At 38.5% G+C, this 20912-nt stretch overlaps 1 protein-coding gene across 2 annotated transcripts in view; it reads left to right on the top strand.

Annotated features, from left to right (window-relative positions):
- MET (MET proto-oncogene, receptor tyrosine kinase) overlaps window positions 1-20912 on the top strand; it is an 87407-nt gene that overhangs the window by 18508 nt on the left and 47987 nt on the right. For both annotated transcript variants that reach the window (XM_072337474.1, XM_072337483.1), the window contains exons 2-3: window positions 356-1568; window positions 15367-15558. In XM_072337474.1, the coding sequence (XP_072193575.1) occupies window positions 369-1568; window positions 15367-15558 (1392 nt within the window). In that variant the 5' untranslated portion in view covers window positions 356-368. The remainder of the gene's footprint in view (window positions 1-355; window positions 1569-15366; window positions 15559-20912) is intronic.

Below are 20912 nucleotides of genomic sequence, written 5' to 3'. Positions count from 1 at the left end.
CTACCTATGCACCATCTTGTTCCAAATCCTATCTGCCAGCTGTTTTAATGCCAATGGAGGAGTAGTCATCTTTCTTCTACTGTTGTATGATACACCAAAAGTTCTTGCAAAATCTATCATTGTAAAATCTTGCTGTGAACTGTACAAAAAGCAGTGAAATTAGTACCTACAAAGAACAGTAATCATTAGCAGTTCTCAGAGTAAGGCTATTAAGGATGCTAAGCAAGAGTATGACACTTAAACTGAAACAGTTCAGGTAATATTCACGGTCTGGAAACAGATTTCTGTTGGCTGCTAAATTCGTGTTTTACTCTATGAAACATAACTACTCTTCTTTTTAAATGTATTTTGACAGATTAAACCTGACGATGAAGCCTGTTACTGCCGATCTTTCTGGGATTATCCTATTCTTTTTTGCGTTGCTGCAAAGAAGTCATGGACAATGCAAAGAAGCAGCTAAAAAATCAGAAATGAACTTGAATGTAAAATATGATCTTCCTAACTTCATCACAGAGACGCCAATTCAGAATGTAGTTTTATACAAGCATCATGTTTATATTGGAGCAGTCAACAAGATTTATGTTCTAAATGAGACTCTCCAAAACATTTCTGTCTACAAGACTGGGCCTATTTTGGAGAGTCCTGGCTGTGCACCATGTGAAGACTGCAAAGATAAAGCTAATCTATCTAACAGCGTATGGAAGGATAATGTCAACATGGCACTGCTCTTAGAAACCTATTATGATGATCAGCTCATCAGCTGTGGTAGCGTGTCTGGAGGTGTCTGTCACCGCCACATCATTCCCCCTGACAACCCTGCTGACATAGAAAGGGAGGTGCACTGCATGTATTCACCACAGGCAGACGGAGAGGCAGATAATTGTCCTGACTGTGTTGTAAGCACTTTAGGAACCAAAGTTTTGGTGACTGAAAAGGACAGGTTTGTCAACTTCTTTGTTGGAAACACTGTGACATCTGCATTTCAGCCTCCCCATGTACTGCATTCAATATCAGTTAGAAGGTTGAAAGAAACACAGGATGGGTTTGAATTTCTTACAGATCAGTCTTATATAGATATTCTCCCTCAGTTCCGTGACTCGTATCCCATTAAGTATGTCCACGCCTTTGAGCATGACCACTTTGTCTATTTTCTGACTGTCCAGAGAGAATCTCTTGACTCCCAGACTTTTCACACCAGAATTATCCGCTTCTGCACTTTAGATTCAGAGATGCGCTCTTACATGGAAATGCCTCTTGAGTGTATTTTTACAGAAAAGCGGAGGAAGAGGTCCATTAGAAAGGAGGTGTTCAACATTTTACAAGCTGCGTATGTAAGCAAACCCGGTGCAGCTCTAGCCCATGAAATGGGCCTCGGACTGAACGATGATATTCTCTATGGCGTTTTTGCGCAAAGCAAACCAGATTCCTCAGAACCAACAAACAGATCCGCTGTCTGCGCTGTCTCTGTGCGAACAATCAATGAGTTCTTCAACAAGATTGTTGACAAGCAGAACATGAAATGTCTTCAGCACTTTTATGGGAAAGATAGCAAATACTGCTTGAACAGGGTAAGTGACAATTTTTTTATATTTCAGAACTCTTGGTCTCTCTTTGACTATGCCATTGTTAAATAGATGCCATCTCATCTTCAGTCACAAAAAATAAGACCCTGGTAATTCCAGATTACCTAGCATTGCTGATGACTCATCCTTGTAAGAATGAGTTTCTGACTGAAACTGACTGAAAATCACTGAGGTCTTTATGGTGCTAAGTATTACTGGAACTGGGAAAAAAAAACAACAACAAAAAAACCCACTTCTTTATTCTTAAGTAATTGGTTATTCTGTGTTCTCAACAGTCCGTGCTGCAGATAAGTAGGATGTTTAGGGAATTATTTCTTTCACTGTCTTGAAGAAGTCTTCATTAACATTCGTATCCATGTGCACTGAAAAGTCTCTGAAAATATCACTCATATTTTAGACTCTGTTAATGCTGAATCACTGCTCTCTTAAAAAAAAAAAAAAAAAAAAAAAAAGAAAGTGCTGGTTTGGAACTTGCCACAGAGAGCCAGATTGTAATACAATTACTCATGCTTAATACATAAACGGTCCCACTGAAATCAGTTTTCTTAATGAAAGAAGTATTTATTAAAAGTGTGTCTGAGTGAGGATGCCAGTAGTCTCAGATGGGAAAAGTGGCTGCTCTGTGCACCATGTGTTCAGGTGACTGCTGAGATACTGAGGTGAAGGAGGCACAAGAATTATTGATTCCTTTCTGGTTGGTGTCTGTACCCGTGGCAGCACTTGGAAAGGAAATACAGAGTCTGAAATAGGATACTTCTAAAATTTATTTCAAAACATAAAACACCCTCACTTTGAATTATGCAGCAGGGCCTTACATGCACTCTCTGTGGAGCTTTCTTTTTGCAAATAAAAGGAAATTGGAGCTGCAAGGCAGCATGCTGCCCTCTGCCCCAGGGCAGGGCCAGAGGGGCCATGAGGAGGCTACACAGCCCAGCAATCCCAGCCAGGGTTGGGTCAGCATGGCAGCAGCTCAGTTTGCCCTTGGGGAAGGCTTGAGCTGAGGATGGGCACTGCAGGCCTCTGTTGCTCCAGTGAGACCAGCTCAGCACACTGCCCAGCCCAGGCCATCCAGAGGGGGTGCTGAGACTGACCCCATTAGGAGCTGGGAACATCTGAAATGAGAGGATCAGGAGGGGGCATCTGCAGAGAAGGAGCTGTCATAGAGATGCTGTGGCTTTTATCCAGTAGTGGGAATGTGCTCAGAGGTGGGGTCCAATCCAATCAGAGCATCATCAGCTCATCACAACAGCCTCTGCATTCAGGAATGCCTTCTTACTGCTGTCTCCAGAACCAGGCATTGTCAGTGGACGCTGATACTACAACCACAGCAGATGTAACATCCTTTTTGAGGAGAGGGGAGTCAGTTTTCAGGAACTAAAAGCAAGAGAGCAAACATTCCGTATGGTGACTTTCAATGCATTATTGCTGTCCTAATTTTTCATTTCAGGTCTTAATACCATTTCATTTTCACATTTCAGCTCATTTTTCACAACAAACATTGTTCTTCTCTGAAAGGACTCTTTTTTTTTCCCCCCTTTATTCCCAGGGTGTTTTATTTGTGAGTAACTGTCTTATGGCCTTTAACTTATTGCATTCTGTCTTGCCTGTAGACTCGTTTCATGAGGTGACTTCTTGTAGCGAAGTATACCATTAAAATATTGACAGAATAATTTGCTACTTTTTACATGCTGGGAAGTACTTTCTTGTTTCAAAAGCTTTTCCAGAATCTGCTGCTGCTTTGCATATCAGAACTGAATGTCTTATACTGCAGACGGTTTATTATAGTTGCTCGATTTCAAGAAATGTCATCAGAACTCTGATTTCTGCTACATTAAATTGATAAAGGCAAAAATGTTGCTGTGATTTCCTGTGGTTCCTTTAAATGGCACAAAGACAGTCAGAATTTTTTGTCCTGATTGTTTGCTTAACACTGAGATATCAAGATTGTCAAGCTCTGCCATTCCACTTTCTAAATGCATATTTACTCCAAAAGAATCACTAAAGCTCCAGAAGAAAACATAGTTTGAGCTTTTCTCGGGTTTCATTTGTCCAAAAATATAGACAAGAATTTGCCAGGCATCTTTTAATGCACCTGTTTTTCTGAGGTATGCAAAAGAGATCTGAAAGTTCGAAGAGCAAAAGAAGGGAAGGAAGAGGCAGAAGAAGGAATGGTTGTGCCTGTCAGTTCTGAACTCCCTTGATTCTGCTGGAGATCAAAACAAAACAAAATCCCAAACCTTTCAACTTGTCTTACGTCCCTTTTTGTAGATGATTAAAATGCACTTTGTAAGTCACCTTCAACTTAAAAGAAAGCTTTTAATAAACTGTGAGAGTTTGTCACAGTTTATTTTGGCAAAATTAAAAACTTGCTTTTTGTAATACTGCCAAGATGATCTTTCTTTTTAACGTTGACAGAATGAAACCGCAGACCACTGAAGCAAGAAAAAGTCTCTGACCACTATGAGAGTTAGTCATAGGACAGTGAAAAAGAGCCAGCAGTGAATAAGAGTTACCACTATCTTCAAAATTAAATAGAAAAAAAAAAAAGAAGCCTCTAGCAGCATTTGCAAGAGACTGCTCTGCTATCTGATAATTTAGCAGCAGCTTCATTGACAAAGGCTGTTCAATGTTACCAACAAAATTCCCAGTAGAAAATTATACATAATTTGGTTGGACTTTGAGGTAGTCCATATTCCTAGGAGGCGATCCCTCAGTACTGTTGAGAATGAGGTTGCTAAAGGGTGCTTGGGCTGCAAAGTATATCAGAGTAAAGCAACCAAAACATTTCCTCAACCCTATCTTCTCAGATTTTGACCTTTTTAAAGAAGCTTTATACTAATCTCAATGTGCTTAGTAAAATTTGTTAGATTTTTAGCCTTGTTTTCTAACTCAGTGTTATGATATGCCTGTCTTTCTGTTAGTTCTCCTGGCAAATGCAACCTTCAGAAATTTTACAGATGTGAATCCAAATGTGACTCTAGAGGCAGATCCAATATAAGCTCAGGCTGTGGAAACTGACAAAGTGCAAGGAGCCCCTTTATAAACAGCAGAGGGGCTAACTGGGTCTGGAGAAGGAATTGCTCACCCATGGGAAAAGTCTATGTCAGAGCTCAGTGGGAGAGTGTAGTCAACCAACCACAAGATGTAAATCCAGGCTCAATTGTGCTTCACTTATTCCATTGTTCATGGAAAGCATTTTAAAATCAAAATGAAACACTTTCAGTTGTGTTTAAGTGAAATACTTAAGAAGGCAAAGCCTGGACTCACTAAAGTCTGGGTTAGGAAAAGTTAATCCAGTGGTACATCTGACTGACATCGGATGTACTTCAAGTGGAGCTGAGACCAGTTAACAGTTCCTGAGAATTTCCTTCACTGAAGAGCTGGCTGTCACTTGAGTGACAGAAAGGAAATTGAACTGGCTTCAAATTAAAAGTAAAATATGGAGTTGTAGTAAAGGAGTCTTCTTGCCAAAATCAGGACTGTGGAAGGTTTTGAATCACTGTTCAGGAGTCCCCTCACCCACAAGGAGGAAACTGGTCTTTGGCTTTTAGTCACTTTCAGCTGTGGTATTGGAGTGGAGGTGTACATAACTAAGGAGACAAGTACTACTTGTTTCATCTGCAGATGTAGTCCAGTAGTCTCAACCTCTGTCATGAATTGAATGGGATCCTCCATGTGAGGAAAACGGTTTGAGTTCAGCCTCAGCAATCAGCTATGTATATATCAATTGTCAGATCAGAATCTTATGGCTTTGTTTAGCTTTTCTGTTTCTTTTATTTACCAAACTATTGTGAGCCCATTTCCCTGCTGCCCAGTTTCAATCTCTATGGACTTCCATGGAAAAGCATCTTTGAAAATGAAATCAACTCTAGAAGTTCCTTCTGTAGGGACAGATGAGAGGCTAACATACTCCATTTACTTTCTGGGAAAAGAGAAACCACACACAGGCTTTTACCACATTTCCCACAAGTGTCCTAAAGCAAGACAATCTGGTCGCCACTCCTGTCAAATGAAAGGCACAAAGAGATAAAAATCATATTGGAAAAGCATGAAATGAAAACAAAAAATCACCAAAACAAGAGATAAAATGACAGTAAAATGAACACATGCTGATGCTTCTTTATTACTATTACATATCATGATAGATGAGTAAAATTGGGTTATGCTTATATTGTAATGGAAGAAAATAATTGCTGCCTTCTATCAGGAAACCACAAAGGCACTTATTGATCTGTCATCCTTAGGGTATGTCTAGGAATATTTAATAAAATAAACAGAGACAAATAAGTCTTTTGAAGCCCTGTAACTCTAAGATCCCACACCATTTGGCTTAAAAAATATTAGCAGGCTTAAAAATAGCACCACATCTCTCTGGTTAGGAAGGGTAGATGTGGCTTATTTGGATAATCTCACAGCATGGAGAATACGTTTTTTGTATCGTGAGTAGGATATGCCTTGTTCCTTCCCCTAAAAGCCAGGCACCAGGATCCATCTGATTGATTCAATCATTCATTCTTTTTTTAAATGCTACATCAAATGGGACACAGAGATCTGCCTGGGCATGAAGCCTGCTCCTAGCCACGTAGTTTTTGTGCTAGTTTCTCTATGGGTTCTGACATCTCAGAAGGATAAATAAAGAGCAATTTGGTGATGAGCAATGCACAGTGACACCCTTTAATATAGGCTTAAATCATGCTAGTAAAATGATGGGCTGCATCTACATTCCTGTTTTGCACTCACTGCCTGTCTGCTGAAAGTCCAGGAAATACCCTACCTTCATAAGTCCTGCATGGCACCAAGTGCAAAGCAAGGTATGCTTGCCATCCCAAGGCCCTCCAGCATCTACTACAGTGCCATCTACTCATTCAGTTTTGCAAGGCATGTCTGGGGAAAGTGTGATGGCTGCAGGAACAGTCTGAATTCCATGAAAGAAGTTAGGCACAGGTATGGCTATGGTTATCTCGGGCTGGGTCAGATTAATTGGAGGTGGTTGAGGTGATTGCCCAGGGACAATGACACAAGAAAGTTCCCAAGAAAAAGACAAGGAAAAAAGCGTGTCAAGGACCTTCTTTGGAAAGTACCAGGCTGCCATTAGTAGTAGGTGTAGTAGGTACTAAGTAGTACCTACTTAGTAGTAGGTAGTAGTAGGTGTATGCAGAGTCTTCCAAGCCCCAGCACACATGGGACTTGCGGGCTGACTGACCTGTTAATCTAAGTGTTGAAAAACTACAGAGTTTTTCATCTCCTGATCTCCTGTTAAGGACCTGGCTCTGGCTCCCAGTGCTGCTGTTTGGTATTTTATCATCTTCTTGTTGAAAGCTGGATTTCTCTGTGAAAAAGTGGTATCCGTTAACCTACCATTTTCTGCAAAGGGCACTGCTTTATCATCCAGAGTTACTAATAATGTTCCATTTCCAGAGTTTTTAATCAAATTCTTCCACCGAAGGCAGGGTTCCCTGTTGGCTATTAGTGTGGGAGAGTGATAGTGCTGCATTTCTCTGGAATTTCACAGAAATCATTTCAAGCAGAAAATGTTTTTAATTTTTCACATTGATGTCTGGATATTCTGGTCATGTGTTTTTTATTCCCCGGAGTTTCTGAAACCCTTTAAACTCTAAAGACTAGAGCTGGGCATAGAATAATTTTCTGATCCTGTGTAACTCTGACAAAATGTGGAAAACTTTATGGTCCCACAGGAAGACTCTTCCAAGTGTAGACTAGTAGGCGTGCGACATTAAGTACACTCACTAGAGATGTATTCAGATCTAAGTCTATTTTCCTGGGTGCAAAGCAAATTCTAAGGTTCCTTTGCTCCACTCTTAAGTTTCTGTCTGGTCTGCAGATGGATAGTTTGCAATGGGACACTGTCAGCCCTGCTGAGTGAGCTGCTTGGGTTTCTTTGTATACAAATCCATGTTCTGGAGAAAAGAAAGCTGATTCTGCAGTGCACCACATGCATATCTACTAAGCCTTGGATTTAGCCCACCTGGCTTTGATAGTTAGCTGAGACATCTAAGTCAGGAACAAATTTCTCTCAGCTTCTTCTGCCAAATGATGAAGAAACATATCCAGAGGGCATCCATCAGATACTACAGTATTGTAAGCGTCTAACAAGCTTTCAGCCTTCTATTTCTGCCCATCTATGAAAGACACTTTTTTATCCTGTCTGCATTTAGAACAAAAGCCCTGACAAGGCAGACATCTGCCTTTCAGCTCCCTCAGCACCACCCTTACCTCAGCAATTTCTCTGCTCACAGTTTGATCTGACTCAGGACCATGTATCACCATCACTTTCACCATTGCTCACTAAAGCAACAGTAGGCAATTAGTATCCAGGAGACTGTTGTGTCACTTGGGCTTTCTAGGTTAAGAACTCAGACAGATTTTCCATCAGAGTGGAATTACTCCTGATTTCCACAGACAGAAGTAAAATCAGAGTCAAATCCCATACTAAATATTATATATATATATATTACATATATATTATTATTATTAATTAAATATATATATATTATTAATATATTATATATATATATATTATATATATATATATATTGCAAAGGAATAAAAACCATTGAATAAATGTTTCAGAAAGCAAGAGTAGGTCACAAAGAACTATTAGTTCTACTGGATATGCACTGAGTGAATACAATGAAATGTTAGGGGAAGAATGATCCTGGGGGAAGTGATAATTAGAGCTTCATTTTCTTAAGGCATACACAACTCTTCTTTTATACGCTGACTAGAATCTAGGGCCAGTTGTATGATTTTTTCCTACTTTCTGGACACTTTTGTATCCCACACACTCTTGCACCACTGTTTTGGCTGCAAGTGCAGTTGTTGAGCAATATTCTCGTGGAGTAAGAGTCTCCACACTCAGCATTATTTTAGAATATCTGGTCTACATGAAATTCACAGCTTTTCTGCATCATCACAGGTTCCACATAAATAAGGATTTCTCTGAACAAATGCACCCAACATACTGTGTAAATGTATATCTAAACTGTTTAGAGCAACAACTCCTACACCTTTTTTTATTTATTCACTATCTGTAATTCGTCAACACCTCTCATTTGATAATCTGTATACTGAGTTAAACGTTAAATTAATATAAAGGAAATAAGCAAAATGCGAAGATTACTTAGGTCCATTTTATCTTTCAAATCAATAAGATTTACTTAGTGCTAATGCACTAACCGAATTATGAGAACTAATGCAGTGCTGTTCAATGACAAAAGCAAATAACTCTTTGAATGATCTTGACAATAGAACATATAATCATCTTAATTTGTATTAACTAATTACATTTAACGTGGATGTCTTTTTACCTTGTTACCTTAAGTGGAGTATCACTACAGTAACCTCTTTCCCCTCCTCATTTAACAGTGAAGTAGATCAAGGCAACAAGCATAGGAGTTAGTGGGTTGATACTGCGTAAAATTTTAGTTCAGTGGAGTTCTTTAAAGATTTAAACATTTGAACAATCCTTCCTTTGACTTAAGTGAGTTCCAGACCAAGTACTGGAAGTTCAAAGTGAAGCTCAAAGATCTTCCAGTAATTTCCTCCAAATTTCTCCTTCTTTTACAACAAGGACTGTTTTGCAGGGTTGGCTTCTTGTGTTACTAAGTCCAGGCAATAGTAACTCATAGTATTGGCCACAGCATAATTACAGTTTCTTACTGGTTTCTATCTTGCTTTTTCTTCAGATCTCTTACTTTGCAGTCGAGAACTGAAATTTTACTCTCAGAAAGGGAACATACTTCCCCTGTATTTTATTAAAAAAAAAAAACACTTGAATTCCATTCAAATACATGAGGAATAATAGGAAGAAGAGGAAGGAAGAGGGAAACAATTCTTTGTTTAAAACAAAAAGAGGAAGAAGCTCTTTTTCCACGTAAAGCTAAGTTTTAGTGCCCCAGCAGAAGTTCTTAGAAACAGAAGAACTCGATCCACTGCCACAGATGTGTTCAGTTCTCAAGCAACACTGCACATAGCTCTCAGCACCTACACTCTCATGAAGTGACCAGGAACACCTCAGATCTTTTTCTGTAGGAACTGGTGAGAAATATGTGCCCACTAGTGAAACTGGCTCATTCCATTTTTTATTGCTTTTTTTTTCCCTGCTTATTATCACAAGAAGAATTCTGCTTTGCAAAACTATGTTTTAAAATTCACATCGCTTTTTGTATGATGTGTTTTAAAATACATTTTTTGTGATGTGAGCTCTGAATGACTTCTGTTCCTTTTCCCAAGAACATAGATATTAGGTAGCTGCTTGACAGAACAGTGCTTGAAGAAGGTGAACATGTGTACCTAGGAAGCTATCTACTACCTATCATTGCCTCATTAACATGAAAATTAGATGTTTTTCTGGGCTGTTAGAGCAGCAGGTGGGCTGTGCACAACAGACTGTTCCAGTATCATTTCCATTGGGTCCCTACTGCAAATAACAGCTGACTCACCTATTTGGAATACCTCGTTCCAAGGATATACTGAGCCCATCTATATAAATATGTGCAACAGCTCAATATGAAAGACCAAAGCTCATCACTGATAATATCTAATAAAGGAAATGAGATAATATGATCTTGGTAATCTTGGTGCCAATGAAGAACAGTGTCATTGTACATTCAGCCTGCTTTTAAAGAGTACGTACAACTAGCATGGCTATATGGACATCCCTGTTTAGACACATATAGCTGCTTCTTGGAAATGCAGCAGCAAGTTTTGGGAATTCACACTGCTGTTGTGATGATCCAACAGGTGACAATTCTGACTATAGAACTGTGGTTGATTTTGTTGGCAAAAGCTGGGATGCTGTATCCAAAGAACTTTTGTTCCTCCATCCTGACTGGCTTTAGTGTACAGCGCTCATGTTTGTTCACAAGTTATTCTTTTCTGTTCAGTTACTTACAAAAAATAAGTGTTCATTGTTTTTCCTTGTAAAGTCATTGATTGTGCTCATAATTAAATAATGGACACAATTGTGTCCAGTGAGAAAAACAAAGTGACCATTCCTTTTTAGAATTGTTAGTAGTGAAATTGGGTCAATTTCATAAATTTTTGTTCTTGCAGATTGCAGAGTTAAAAAATCTCCTCCATGGGATCAGCTTGGAAAGCTACATGTATATGTCTAATTTTCTCCCTTGTGCATTATTCCATCTGACCAACTATGATGTGAAACTACATGGAAAAGGAGAGGGGAAATTGTCCCTTTGCTAAGGGAATTGACAGAATAAGGCACAGAGTGAACAGGGCCCATAAATGCGTCAGAGGCCAGGAAAGTTGTCCTGGTTATTTTTCTCCTCACCTCATTTTGTCAAGGAGTTATAAGAACAAGGATCTTCGTAGTCTTCCCTGAGTTTAAAATTTAAGAGATAGGTATGTGACAGCTGGGAAGATTTATGAGGTTTATGAAATCCAAGGAGTAATTCCTTTCAAAGATAACAACAATATACAATCCAGGTTAATAACGTACCTCACATTTTTTAATTTGGGGGATGAAAAAAAGATGGTACAAGTTCCAAATTTAGTCTTCTAATGGGCTGCCAGCATGATGCTGATCAAGTCACTCATCCTCTTCAGGCAATATCTTGGCTTCACCAGTGTTACTGGAGCCAGAATGTTAGTTCTTGTCTTTCATATGGAAGGATGGAGTGATCAAATGCATTTCTCACCTGGAGAGAGATATTGTACACTACCCAGAAAATCTGGATGTGTTGCAAAGCAGCAAAACTTTGTTGACTAGAAACACGCAAGCAAATTGAGAGAGGAAAATCTGAAGAGGTTCTTTTATCTTCCCTGCAGTTGCTGTTGCTGTTCAGCCTGTTATGCATGTAAGTTCTTCACAATTATGTATTTGTATATAAAAGAATACATTCCTGAAGACTGCAGTTTACTCATCTCGATTTGCTAACCTCCACGGCAGAAGAGAAAGTAAACTATTCTGGTGATTTCCTAAATGTCTTCATACACTGTTTTGACTTTAAATTGGCTTGGGAATCAATTTTCTATGTAGAATCATCCATTCATTTCCTTTATAGCAGTTATTCATTGAAACTGGATTTTGCCATTTGTAGATATCAGTCTCCAGCTCATCTGGCAGCAGCTCCTTTTCCATGATCCATGTTAGACCATGGAAATGCTCAACAGAGAAATGCTGTAGGCACTTCTGAGTGCCGATTTCCCTTCCTGGAGACTTTCAGTACCTATAGCATGAAACTAAAGCTGGTATTAGTAGTTTGTTTCCTGAGAGCCAATAGGTGATAAGCCGTATAAACTAACCAATAGGAAACAAGATTCCCACCTATTTCCAATGTACTTGAATTCTCCTTCATAAATGTAGTATTTTACAACTGACACTAGTAAATCTTGTTACTTTCAGTCCATTTCTCCAATTTGTCAAATTAAATTTAAATTTTAATGATGTCCTCCAAATTGCTTGCAAGACATTATGAGATGTTCTGCAGTGATTAAGTCATTAATTTCGAGTTTATTCAAGACATTAAGTATCAGATCAAGACATAATATCACTATCTAATTGAGCACTGCACTTAAATGATGAAAGGTTTTGGCCAGCTCTGGACAGACCAGCCTGGAGAAATGCTTACTGAACTGTTTCTCCAAATAACATGGCTGCAAATGTCAGGAAAGCTCACAAAAAATCCCTGGTTAAACCTTTTGAGACTTTTTGTCCCTGAGTCTAGCTGTTTGGACTAGATAGAAGGCACTGACACTGACTCTCTTTAGTGGTTTTAAAATTTTCTTCATGATTTGCACTTTCAGTTTTACATGTGCAGTTGTATCCAAAATATTATATTTAAGTCTGATCATGTCATTAGTTAACTGCCAAGCAGCAACTGATTTTGATAGCCCGGCTCAAAGATTTCTGGAGGGTTCTTCGATGTGTCTGCCTTCCCTGAACCCAGACAGGAATAAATACTGAAAGATCAACATTTCTCCTATGAAAAAGTAAGGTGGTGTATGTTATGTCCTACCCTTCTGGATAGCGCATGTCTGCACCTTGTTGCATTCCAATGGCTCACCTACAGTAGTTTCACAAAGCCCTTACTATGAGTCATGTGCAATTGGTACTTCTCATAACACAGGAGAGGCAGCATAGCCCAACCCAAGCGCTTACCCGTGCTCTAATCGTCCATTTCAATATTTGTGTGATTTGTCACTGGAACTTGGCATAATATCCCGAGTGCATCATCTGACATCAGTTATTTTTCCACACTGACAGCCAAGAGAATACTTATGTGTACACTGAGAGAAAGAGAGGGAGAGAGATTCAATCTTCAAAGAGTTAATTTAAAGCAGCTTCTTTGCTGGTTTTCTGTGTTATCAGTCTTTCTATAATTTTCTAAGTAGCCTTTTAATCTCTCTACTTCTACTCAAGGATCAAAGCATTTGTATTTTCTGAACAGCTAACCTTACATTGTGGTTGGTGCATGAAGAGCTAGGTTTTGTAAGAGAGCCATATGTGGAACAGTCTGAAGGTTCTTGGGCAGATACCCAAAATTACAACATCTCTGAGGAAGGCTGAAATGACTTCAGGGAGGCTAGGAAAGGTGTCAAGGCAAGTAGGAAAATCTAGCCACTTGTTAAAATGAGCTTGAACAGAGCTGCACAAGGAGCGTCAGGATGTTCCAGTCATGTTGAGATGGGCAAACAGGAGGAAGTGCTTTTTTAAGGTTAACGCAGAAGCATCATACCCAAAGTTTTGGTTTTTGTTTTTCACATGCAAGGAAAAGAATTAAAGAAAAGAACAGAGGTCCCAAGGTGGGGGAAGGTAAACTCAGAAACCTGCATTATTTCAAAAAAGCATGAAAAATGCACATCTTTCTACACTTGAACTATTCATACTCACTGTATGAGTAATCTCTGCACAGATGTTTCAGAAATATTTTTCAACTGGATAGGATATGAGTGCAAAAGAACAAAGCCTTTAGCTTGTTTGGTGGCCAAAACAAAGAAAAGTTGTGTTTGTCTATTGTTGATGATTTAACCATGTCAAATACTAGGTTAAAATTATGTATTCAGTGAATGTTCAGTGTGTTTAAATGCAAAGTATTAGCTGACTTCCTAACATACACTGATAGTTAATAAGATATAGAGAAAACACTAGCATGTGGATAACCAAACTGAAGTGACTGCTGTATCAGGTCTAATCTGGATGCCCTCTTTCTCTATCACTAAATTGTGTATAGAGATTTCAGTTGCTTGTTTGGTCTTATGCAGACTTTTACATAAATGATACAGCAAAATGGCAAGACACCTGGAGAAAAGCTGACTCCACTGCTGAAAGCAACCTCCAGGAATCACAGGACCTTCATTTGCCACTACTATTGCTGGACACAGTTCAGGAATACAATTTAATGGCCAAGGACTGCACCATTACATTGAACAGTTTGCTAGTAGCATTTTCAGTGCATTGTTTTGTGTGTTGTTTATCTTTTCCAGAATTCACCAGTGTTTAACCAACAAGAAATTCTGGGTTGTGTTCTTTTTCATAATACTTTGATTATAAACAATAGAAGGAAAATCGCCCAAATCAAGAAAATACAAAAGTAAAATTTTACTCCTACTTGTTCTTAAAGTATAAGATCCCAGTCTATTGAGTTTAGTGGTAAGACTATGTCTTTAAAAGGCTTAATTCAAGCTTTTAAAACGATTTTAAAAACATGTTTGTAACTACAAATCAATACAAAATCAGGAAAAAACCTTGCTCTGAATTGATTTTGACAGAGGAAATCATCATAAGATCCTTTTTAATCTTCTTGCATGTTTATTCATAAAGTATGCTACTTCCCCTATGAAGTGGGGAGACACTAGATGACTTCCAAATTTAAACTGGTTAGAGATCCTTTTGGGGGTTCCTGGTTATTATGTGTACAAATTCACCAAAACAGATGATGTAGTATCAATAGTAATGGAATTTTCAGTTAGTAGATTACTATTGAATTCTCAAAACAGCAGGTTATATTCTTCTCTGGAGATTCCTTAAAGTGTACTCCACAGAAATTTTTCCAATGGAAACTAAAAACATGTATTCTCTGTTGCCAAACTGAAGAAGAAAATCCTGCAAATACAGCAACTATTATGGTTCACCCAAGACATACAGAGATTGGACAAAATAGTGCATAAGCAATAGATGATCAATATAACAGCTTATGTGATTAGAAAAATCTGGCCTCATTCTCAGTTTCATTAAAATGCACGATCAGAAACATATTTTTCCTGCTCTATCTTCTTCTTCTTTCTCCATCTTTTTCTGTTACTGAAACAAATGTGGGGAAAATAGAACAGAAAAAGAAAAATGTTGGAAAATCTTGTTTTAATGCAGAAAAAAAAAAAAGTGGGGAAAAAAAGCAAAGCTTTTTAGAGAATCATTTTCTAGGAATCAGTGTTTTAGAAACAAGTGTGTTCTTGGTCAAGTTCTGCAATCAAAGAATTCTGAGAGCCTTGTTGAGGAAGCATTATGGCATTCACTAAGAGAAAGAATACTTTGGTATGTGTTCTTATACACACATCATCTGGTTAAATGAAGACCCTGTGGTCTTCTTCCTAACCAACTGAATGAAAAAGTTCAAAGAAACATTCCCATAATGTTAAGAAGTCATTGCCTTCCTCAAGGAACACCATAACTGATGAAGCAATTAAGTTTGAAACGTTTTAAAATACTTTTGGTCAAATGCATTTGTGCTAAATGACTTCACTCTGACAAAGATCTATTCTTACTCATAAAGACAGTACTCATCTGTACTTCATTTTCTAACAGGCTTTTTCAAGAAATGCTTCATACTGCAGAGCACAAGATGATGAATACCGCTTAGAAGTTACGACTCCTTTGCAGAGGGTTGACTTGTTCATGGGCCAGTTCAACAACATCCTGTTAACTTCAATATCTGTCTTCACCAAAGGGAACCTTACCATTGCCAATCTGGGAACTTCAGAGGGCCGCTTCATGCAGGTAAATATTACCTTCACACTGAAAAAAAGCACTCTGGAGTTTTGTAGAACAGGAAAAAGTGAGGACCAGTATTATCCAGTTTAGCAGGGTGTTAGAAAATATAAACTGCTGAGCAAAATAGAACCTCTGGAACATAAACAAAGCATCTAATGGAGCATTCAGCATTTTAAATGTTCACATGGGATTTGTGGTTTGGAGCAATGGTTCTGGATCAGATTCCACCACAGTCTCCAACTAGTCCATCTGGTTAAGTTCAGAGATCTGTTTTGGTCCATACAAACTAGATTTCTTTCAAAGGAGAATAAACAACACTTTCTGTCCTACATACATACCGATTATACTTCAGCCCCAGATGGGTGTAAAAAGCTCTAAAAGAATGACTGATTCTTCAAACTGTTTCAAACGTGCTTCAAGTGGTCATTTGATCTAGAAGATCAGATTAAACCAAACTTAAAGTAAATTGCCCAGACAGCTTAGTGTGCAGAAACAGGAGTGTTAGTTGTTTCTAGATACTGATCCACTTTTATGGCACCAAATTACTTGCTTTTCTACCCATATGAGATTATGACTCACAGCTGAAGAACTGAGATTAACTTCTTCCCCTACACACTTTCAAGTATCTCTGATTGCATCTTAGATTTTAGAAGACATTTTCTTCACACTGTTCTTTTGGACAGCATTTCCTCATGCCGTAAAAAAAGTTTTCCATAATAAGTGGTAAATTATACTCCTGAAGTCTGTCTCCCTCCACTGAGTGTATAACTGATCTAGGCAGGCAGACTAGCCTGCGTGCCTTCTTTGTAGGTGAATAATGAAATAAGTCTAACCCGTAGGGCCAAGTCTTTTTGAAGTTTGTCAGTCACACATAAGAGGAAAAAATACTTTGAAAACAACGAGGGATGCCTCTATCTACCCATCTCTCTTCAAGCACTGTTAACCTTCAGTGACCACCTTGGAGAGCTTGGCTTCTAGAGCTGTCACAGGGTCCAGCCAGGGTGTGTACATCTGAATCCTTCTTGTATCCAAGTATCTGCGTCCTTTTCATTCTGGCAGTGTTATTTGTCCTGAACTGTTGGCAGTCTGAATATTCTTACTCCGTGGGTTGATGAGTCATCGAAGATAGGAGTGTTATCCATCAACCATTGTTAAATTATACTGAATAAGAAGGCCATCATGAGCTGCTGTGCCCTTCCAGAATGAGCTTTCTCATTCTGACAATCTTCCATTAGAAAACACTTGGGCACTGCAGCTTCTTATAAGAATCTTTGTAGGGTGTAAGTCATCAGATAGTCTAAATAACATGTTTTCTCTTCCTTCTCTCCCTTCCCCTCATTCTCTGTCCTTAATATACCCAGTAGGCAGGTGTGCATACTGTCTCCATTATTTATTAACCCACAGTTGGCACCTATTTTGGTCAAAGGGAAGCCAATACCCTGACTACTGCCTTCTGCACAGACTGGATGCAGAACCTGTCCCTTACTGCACAGTCTGTTGTGCTCCTGCAAAACAAGAGGTCAAAGTAATTTTCCACAAAGGATAGGTGGAAAACAGGAGAAAATCAGAGCAAATTACATTTCTCCTTTCCTTCTAACAGATAGGAATTTAACAAAATGTTCAGTGACAACCCTGCCAGTTTTGCCTGAACTTCCTTTGACAGCCTCGTTATCTATAAGCTGCAGGAAGTCTTAAGGCAGGAAAAAGCAAATGCTAAGAGCTACATGCTAAGCACAGGAGCAACCTACACTCTGCTCTTAAACATAGATACTGGTTCATAAAGCGAACATGAGCAATTTGTTTAACCTTTCCAAAGCCATTTCCCTATCTAAAAAATACAGTTAGTAACAACCACTATCTTACTCACTGCATTTGTTTTTGGCTGTCACAAAGCTTTTAGGGAGCTCTGGTAGAAAGCAAAAGCCAACATTATTTTTATTTGCAAGATTCCTTAAATTATTCAAATGTGAACCACACATTTCATTCAGACATCTACCCAGCTCATGGAACAATTAAAATATTTCCGGGATACTTTTCCCATTCTAGGTTCAACTACACATCAAAAGAAAGGCTACTGTGTAAACTGCATATTGTCTTTACCAGAAATATTCTCATTGTTGAATTAGATTGGTTTGATTTACAGAGGGAAGTTATCATTGGCCTTATACTGTAGTAAGAAGGAGCTCTTTCTGAGAATTTGGTGTGACCACTGGGAGAATAAGCATGATAACTAGCTTTAATGACACCATCTCCAAGTAAAATCCTTAGTGTTTTTCATTTCCTTTAAATGGTCTTGGAAGGAATAGTAGGTCACTAGGATGTGTGACCAGAAGATGTGTCTTTTTGCAAAATGCAATGTTCATTTCCATTAAATCTTTCATTTTTTTTTAACACTTACAGTTATCTAGGAAGTGCTTTCAAGCATGTTCATCAGCAAATGCCCAACAAAAGCAGATTTTCAGTGTTTCTATGGAAATATAGCTATTAACTGCAATGAGATGGAAATCATTAAATACTAAGATATTAAACTAATGCTACTGAAGTAAAATGGATTAAAAAGTCGGGATAATCTAACAGTAACTTAATTCATCATAACAATATCTCCACTCACTTCCCTGTACTTTTTACCGAAGAAATTTAACTGTTCTCTTTTTGTTTAATTCACAAAGCTTCTGTAATTTGTTGCAAGGGATCCCCTGTTGTTTCCCTTATTGCACACCTACCTTTTGTACAGTGCATCATTTGCGCTAATATTTTTAGCTCTTTGTACAGGAAAATGTTGGGTTTTCTTGTACAATCTACTTTTAACTTGCAGCTATTCAGAGTTGACCATACCTGTTCTGAGAGAGATATGCTTTCAGAGAAAATGAGTTGCATGGTTCTGTCTGTCAGGGAACTTGTTTTATAACGGGCTATATTGCATTAATATCTTCATATTTTCATAGAAACTATCTAAAGGAAAAATAAAAAATATGTATTCAAATATGGGTTTCTTCTAATGAATGCAGTTCATCTTGTATTTAGATCCTCTTTGAAGTACTAAATTTCAAGTCTGTGTTTGGACATTTTAGTTTGTGGCATAGATTTCAGCACTAGGAGTTATCCACAAGATTAATAGTGACACGGTACCTCTGTCTCTGGCAACTGCACCCATAGGTGCAGAAGCAAACTACTGATACTCTAGAAAAAATTATCTGAAGAAGTTTCTCACATTCACCTGCTTACACTTGATCAGTAGTCAACCATTTGATCCTCCTTTTCTTTCTTTGATTTTTCTTGCTCTCCTTCTATCGTCTTTTGCGTTTTCTTCTGCTCATCACTTTTTGCCTTTCTACCGATGCCTCATCCCTGAGTCTGTTTCCATTTCCATTCCTTTTTCTCTGTTTACCATGTACTTAAATAACAACATTTCTGTGAAAGTCAGGAGAAAGTTTAATAAATAGTTTCTGAGAACACAGTTTTTCCTTCTGTAGATGATGGCTAGCTGATTCGAGGTTTTTGATGTATTTAGAGCCGGATCGCATTGAATCTTTACAAGTGATTCCACTGAAGCTTATGGCTGTGCTAATGATCCAGCATTTATCAGAGAATAGCCTGTATTTTGCTTCTTGAAAAAAAGCATCAGAGGAACCAAAAATAATGGGACTGCAAAAGCAGCTATGCTTTACCCAATCAGCAAGTAGTCACCTGTTATTTTCTGCTTGTGCTTTTATTTAGATTAAAAAAAAACTGTGTTCTTTAACAGCTCCGGAAAGCACTAATATACTAATACTGGAAAGGAAATGCAGCCTCCTTTACTAAATATATATTTCTTCAGCCAAAATCTAAAACTAAAATCAAATTGATCTAGATGGTGCAAATACAGAAGATTCATGAGCTCTTTTAAGGAAGATAATTGGGGCCGGAAGGTGAATTCCAAAGCTCTCCCGGAGCATAATTGCAGCCCATTGACATACTGAGCGTGTTTTGGCTGCATCAGAAACATTAAATCTTTATTTGGCCATGAATAGATTGGAGTTTGTAGTTTACTAAGTATTGTGGAGTTTCTGTTACAACACAGAGCAGTAATAATTTCTCTAAGACAGCTGACACACATGAGATGGATAAGAAAAATGGTTTTACTTCCTTCCTAAGCTGGAGCCTGACAACAAGCTTTTTTTCTCCCTCCTTTTTTTTTTTTTTTTTTTCTGTTGAGAAGTTGCAGCTGTTTCGACCTTTCTTATTGTGCTTGTTTTCAGAGTGTGACTGGGAACAGAGGCTGAAAGTACAGCTGTTGGGTGCAAAGTGAATCAGGTATTTCACAGTGGTTATTTGATTAGAAAACGGCACACAGTCACACTACCATGGCTGTGGAGTCAGATTTACAGCTGATGTAAACCAGTCTTACTCCCTTTGAGTTAGAGAATTTACACTGAGGATACTTTCATAACTGGAAAAGACACATTTATTACCAGTCAATATTTCAGGTAAATTATAGTTTGTCACAAATAAATAAGGAAATAACATCTGTGCTTACAGTTTTGGTTAGCACCAAGGTGAAGCTTTATTTTTCTTTGTTCCTGGAATGTTATATCACCCAGAGAGTGAGTTTTGAGTAATGAAGAAAAGAGCAAAGTTCTTCAGGAAGGGGAAGTCTCTCTTGATAGCTCTGGGAGAGTGGGATATGGGAAAGTTTTAAAAGATCCTGAAAAGCTCACATTCAGTTTGGCCGTAACAATGAACAAGAGGCTGATACCTCTGATGGATGCAGAAGCTGATTTTCAACACAACACTGTTTGGAAGTAGAGAACTGCATACACACCACACACCTGAAGCTGACATCACTGAGGTCAAACTCAAACAAATGCACTTATTGTTGGTTCTCTGCTTCAGGAAAAGGGATAGAAAAGTCTTCACTGTAAGCTTTACAACTACTATGAGTAACAACTCTCTTTAGATGCAATTTTGGCACTAATGTCATATCACTTAGGGACCTCCTGATTCTAGAAGTTAAACTCAGTACAGAGTGGGGTAGCACTGGGCTGTGCATGTGGGGAGGAACTCTTGCAGGTGTCCTCTCATCTCTATTGGGACAGTTCAATGTCAGTCCTGTTGTTCCTGGAGGTAAGAGCTTCTTCTCATGGGTTTACATGCACCCTGAGATGCAGTCAGTCTCTCATTGACTGCAGTCCTGTTTAGTCTGGCTGGATATGAGCCAGAGCTTGCTGAGAAGCCAAACGTTGGCAAGGCATGGTCACACACTGTCACGTCTGAGCAGCTTCAGGACTGAATATGGCTTGGGGCATGAGAACCAAAACATGCTAGCATAGATAGTCCTTGCTGGCATAGAAAACATCCTGCACGGCAAAACGCTCACCCTT

Source organism: Excalfactoria chinensis, chromosome 1 (genome assembly GCF_039878825.1).
Source record: "Excalfactoria chinensis isolate bCotChi1 chromosome 1, bCotChi1.hap2, whole genome shotgun sequence".
Lineage (NCBI taxonomy): Eukaryota > Metazoa > Chordata > Aves > Galliformes > Phasianidae > Excalfactoria > Excalfactoria chinensis.
The sequence above is the reverse complement of the archived record's forward strand: the minus strand, read 5'-3'. Positions and strand labels throughout refer to the sequence as shown.